General features: G+C 50.5%; 1 protein-coding gene across 1 annotated transcript; it reads right to left on the bottom strand.

Annotated features, from left to right (window-relative positions):
• Positions 1–1,376: 1,376 nt before the first annotated feature.
• Positions 1,377–2,045, bottom strand: LOC133242649 (ferritin heavy chain-like). The gene has a single exon (XM_061408811.1). The coding sequence runs from the start codon at positions 2,043–2,045 to the stop codon at positions 1,377–1,379; it is 669 nt and encodes a 222-aa protein (XP_061264795.1).
• Between the last annotated feature and the right edge of the window lie 2,375 nt (positions 2,046–4,420).

The raw sequence follows: 4,420 nt of genomic DNA, 5'->3' as shown, positions 1-4,420 counted from the left end.
CCTAGTCCACTCTCCAGTGAGGTTTTCCACTCCCATGACCACACACAATCTATATAGGGATCATGATATTTCCCATAGGTCTATTTCTAAAGCTGACATCCACATCCACTCTGAACTCCAGGTTCATTTTTCTGGCTACCTGCATGACAGTTCCACTTGGATGTCTAATATGCATCTCAGATTTTACATGACATGCCTTCTCCAACCTTCCATCCCAGCTGTGCCCCTGGCAAAAGACCTCAAATTGATAAAATGGCACCACCATCAACCCAGGCTAAATTAGATTAATTTCTTCATATCTCACTCTTCATCTCTGGTCCATGAAGAAACCTTGCTGATGTATCCCAATCCATCTGCAATGTGTCTACATCTCTTCATTTCTTCATCCTCCACTCCAGTTCAACCACCATTGTCTTTCACCTGGACCAGCTGTGATACCTCCCAGCTTCAACCCTTCCCACCACTACATTCCTCAATACAGCCAGTACCAGTGACTTCATATTCAGGGGGATTCATTTTACTTTATATTCAGTATCACAAATTGACCTTCATTTAAGAGCTTATATTTTTCACTGTAGAATGGCTACATAGATTCACCCTCAATGGAAATGAGGTAAATTTTGAGTGGTACCACGTTACTTTATCACAGGGTGGTACAGTTCAAGTAAAAATCACACGGGGATGTTTTATAAGGGTAGCATCCATGCTCAACTGACCACAGGAAGTGTGTCTCTAGGAAAGCCAGCCCTGCCACCCTTAGATTGTCACTGTAGCCTAGGGTGAGCTTGTCAGAGAGGGACTCTGCTATGCCAGCATCCAGGGCCACCATCTTGCTACCCAGAAGTCTGCTTCAAACCAACTGAAGACCCCTTTATTTTGTTCCCTTCCCAATCCCAGTCCCTTCACTGTTTCTGGAGATCTACACCAATCATGATTTTCAGGCCATATTTTTATAGCTCATCTATTCACAGTCACCCACATTCACCAGAGCCTCACCTCACCCACACCCACCCCATGTACCACATTGTTTATTAGGGGAAGGTACATTTTGTATTGTTCAGGGTCCTATGGGTCCCCTTCTTCCCTCCCTCTGTGCAGATCTTGAGCTGCCTGTGGACAGGGCATTGGTAGCTCAAGAAACTCCTGGATACCTGTTTTAAAACTTGAAAGGTTAAGGGTTTGCACGCATGAATCAACAAGGGACCTTTATTTCTTTAGGAAGCAGTTTATTGGAAGAACTGGCAACAATGAAAGAAGGAAAACTTAAGTGAACTTATTCTGTGAACTTATTCTGCAAGAGCAATACTGTAGTCTGCATGGCAGGCAGGGTGACCTTGGGCAGTCACCCAGGTCTCGGGGGAAAGTCCAGTCCAGGCTCAGTCCTCCTTGTTGCTGTCGCCCACGGTGAGCTTGTCAAGGATGTAGTCTGCCAGGCTGCCTTCCGAGGACCCCACGTTGCTCAGGTTGCTGACATGGTCCCCCAGCTCCTTGATGAACTTGTCCTGCTGGTCCAGGTAGCCGGTCTCCAGGAAGTTGCACAGATGGGCGTCGCTGCTGTTAGTGGCCAGCTGGTACAGGTCCAGCAGGCTCTGGTTGACACACTTCTCCAGGTAAAGGGTGTCTAGCATGGCCTGGAGTCCGCTCTTCCACTGCTGGGTCTCGGGCTTTCTGATGTCGAGGAAGGAGATGCGGCCCCCACGCTGGATCTGCAGGAACATCAGGCTCTCTGCTGTCTTGCTGTGCTCGTTGGAGCGGAGCAGGAAGAAGTGGGAGAAATGCTTCAAGCCCACGTCATCATGGTCGAGGTAGAAGGCCACGGCCAGGCACTGGAAGGAGGCGTGAAACTCCAGGGTGGTGTGGCTGTTGAGCGCGGCCTCACACTCGGGGCGGTAGTTCTGACGCTCCTGTGAGGGCGATGTGGGCAGCATGGCAGGCCACTCCCCGACCCAAGGAATGGCGGCTGGGATGAGGCGCCTTCGGGGCAGGAATCGGCGGGGGCGGGGGCGGGGGCGGGGGCGCCAGAGGGCTCCTGGGAACCTTCCCATGGTGGACAATGTGGGTGGCCGGAGTCGGGCTCCGGGCCAGATGACAGGTGGCTGGGTGTGGCCTCTGGGATGGACCGGTAATGGTGTCTGTTGGGCAAGGGTCAGTGCCTGAGCTGGCGATTCGTTCAGGAAGAGGTCACGTGGGTGGGCGGGATCTGTGGCCAGGGCACGACCACTGTCTAACAAAGCCAGGGTGTGGCCAGGGCGAGACCACTGTCTATCCAAGCCAGGGTGTGGCCAGGGCGAGACCACTGTCTATCCAAGCCAGGGTGTGGCCAGGGCGAGACCACTGTCTATCCAAGCCAGGGTGTGGCCAGGGCGAGACCACTGTCTATCCAAGCCAGGGTGTGGCCAGGGCGAGACCACTGTCTATCCAAGCCAGGGTGTGGCCAGGGCGAGACCACTGTCTATCCAAGCCAGGGTGTGGCAGAGCTGCTTTGAGCTGAGTACTTCGCATCCACAATTTTTAATTTTGCCGTAATACTTTTTTTTCCAAGGACTTTCTCTTATTCTCTAATTACTCCCTTTTATAGCACCCTGTTCCCATTTTATAGACCCACTGTCATTTTTACAGTTCTGAGAATATGAATTTGGATTGTTTGGTAATGTTCTCTTGTTTCCTGTAGTATATTTGTCTTTTTCTCCAGAAATCGTTCTATTTATTCATCATGATCTCTTTCACTTCTGTCAAATATCTGGTAATATTTGTCCATCCATATTTGGGAGTAAAGGACTCAGGTTCGATCCCTGCATCTGGAAGATTCTCTGGAGAAGGGAATGGCTATCTACTCCAGTATTCTGGCCTGGAGAATCCAATGGACAGAGGAGCCTGGCCGGCTAATGTCAGTGGGGTCGCACAGAGTCTGACAGGACTGAACGACTAACACTTCCACGTTTTTCATTGTGATTTCACCACCTCACCCCCACCCAACCCCCCGCTCCACCCCGCCTTGTGGTTCTTATTATGATTGCAAGAGGTGTCTCAGCAACAACCCTTAGGGAACTTTGTAAAGAAAATATGGCTTATTACTCACAGGTGCTGGAGGCCGCACGGCATGCATCGGGCTGCACAGCCAGATCATGGGTAGAAAGTGAGTACACGTGCCGCCTGGGTTGCTTTTGTTGGGGTCTAGGATGGGATGTCTAGCGTGTCACAGGTTTAGTCTTTCTTGGTGAATTTAAAACAAGAGCGTGAATTAAAATGTCAGAAGGGAAAACCAAGTGGTCAGATGGCAGTTATCCTAGTCATCCAGTGATCTCTAAAACAAAGGAAACTTCTGTGATGGGGAAGCCTGGTTCTCATCTAGTCTGGTAGCTGGCACTGTGTTTATTTAAGACAGCTGTCTGTGATGTGGATGCCTTGGCAATCAACAGCTTAAGATCAGACAATTATGTTACAATAAAAAACCATTAAAAACAAACAAAAAAACAACTCAGGGGATTTTCCTAGTAGTCCAGTGGCTGCAACTCCAAGCTCCCAGTGCAGGGGGCCTGGGTTCAGTCCCTGGTTGGGGAACGAGATCCCACATACTGCAGCTAAGACCCAGTGCAGGCAAACAAAACAAAACAACCCAGGTGCTTAGAGTACAGTCCAGCCTGTGATGCTGAGACAGCAGAGTTAGGAGGTGAGGACATGAACGGCCTTCAGTATTTGTAGGCAGCAGCGCTGTCTGTTTTGGGGTGCACCTTTTGGCCTGAGAAATGACTGGCAGTCTGACGGGCCTCTTGGTCTAGGGTTGGGTCAGCTAGCCAGCACCTAGCAAGTTCCGCCATATAACATCATAGTGGCTCGTCCTCTGGTGCCATCAGGCAGTGCACTTAGTCCATTGTTTCTGGAATGTCTCAGTCCACATTGCAGTGTTCCACAATGTGAACTGGAGAGCAAGCCATCTGGGTGAGCAGCTACATCTCCAACATGGTGCCCTGGCCCTTGGGTGTCATCTCCAGTGGACAAGGCATAGGCGTCTCCGATGGTGAACTCCTGGCCTGGGACGATGTCACCTGGGATGGGATCATCTCCAGCGATGAGTCTGTGTCACTCACGAGTGAGGTCTTCTGGAGTGGAGGCCACCCAAGTGTGGGAACCCATGTGGATATGCAGTGTTGGTCATCGGCTGGGCATAGGCTAGCCTGATATAACATAGAGGCTTCCTTGAGGACTGCAGGGCATGCTGCCTGTGGAACAAATTGTTGAGAGCTCTCTGGGGTCATCAAGGACATCTTTAGCAGTGGAATGCTGTCCTTTCCTTCCTGGAAGAGCTCATCCAAAGCACATGAATATTCTGGGGACATTTATATCCTAGGCTACAGGCAATCTTATGGATGCTACTTAGGCACAACCATGAGGGCAGTCCCTATACAGATCCTGGGAGCAC

This window comes from Bos javanicus, chromosome X (assembly GCF_032452875.1).
Source record: "Bos javanicus breed banteng chromosome X, ARS-OSU_banteng_1.0, whole genome shotgun sequence".
NCBI classification, from domain to species: domain Eukaryota; kingdom Metazoa; phylum Chordata; class Mammalia; order Artiodactyla; family Bovidae; genus Bos; species Bos javanicus.
This window is presented reverse-complemented; position numbering and strand designations above follow the sequence as displayed.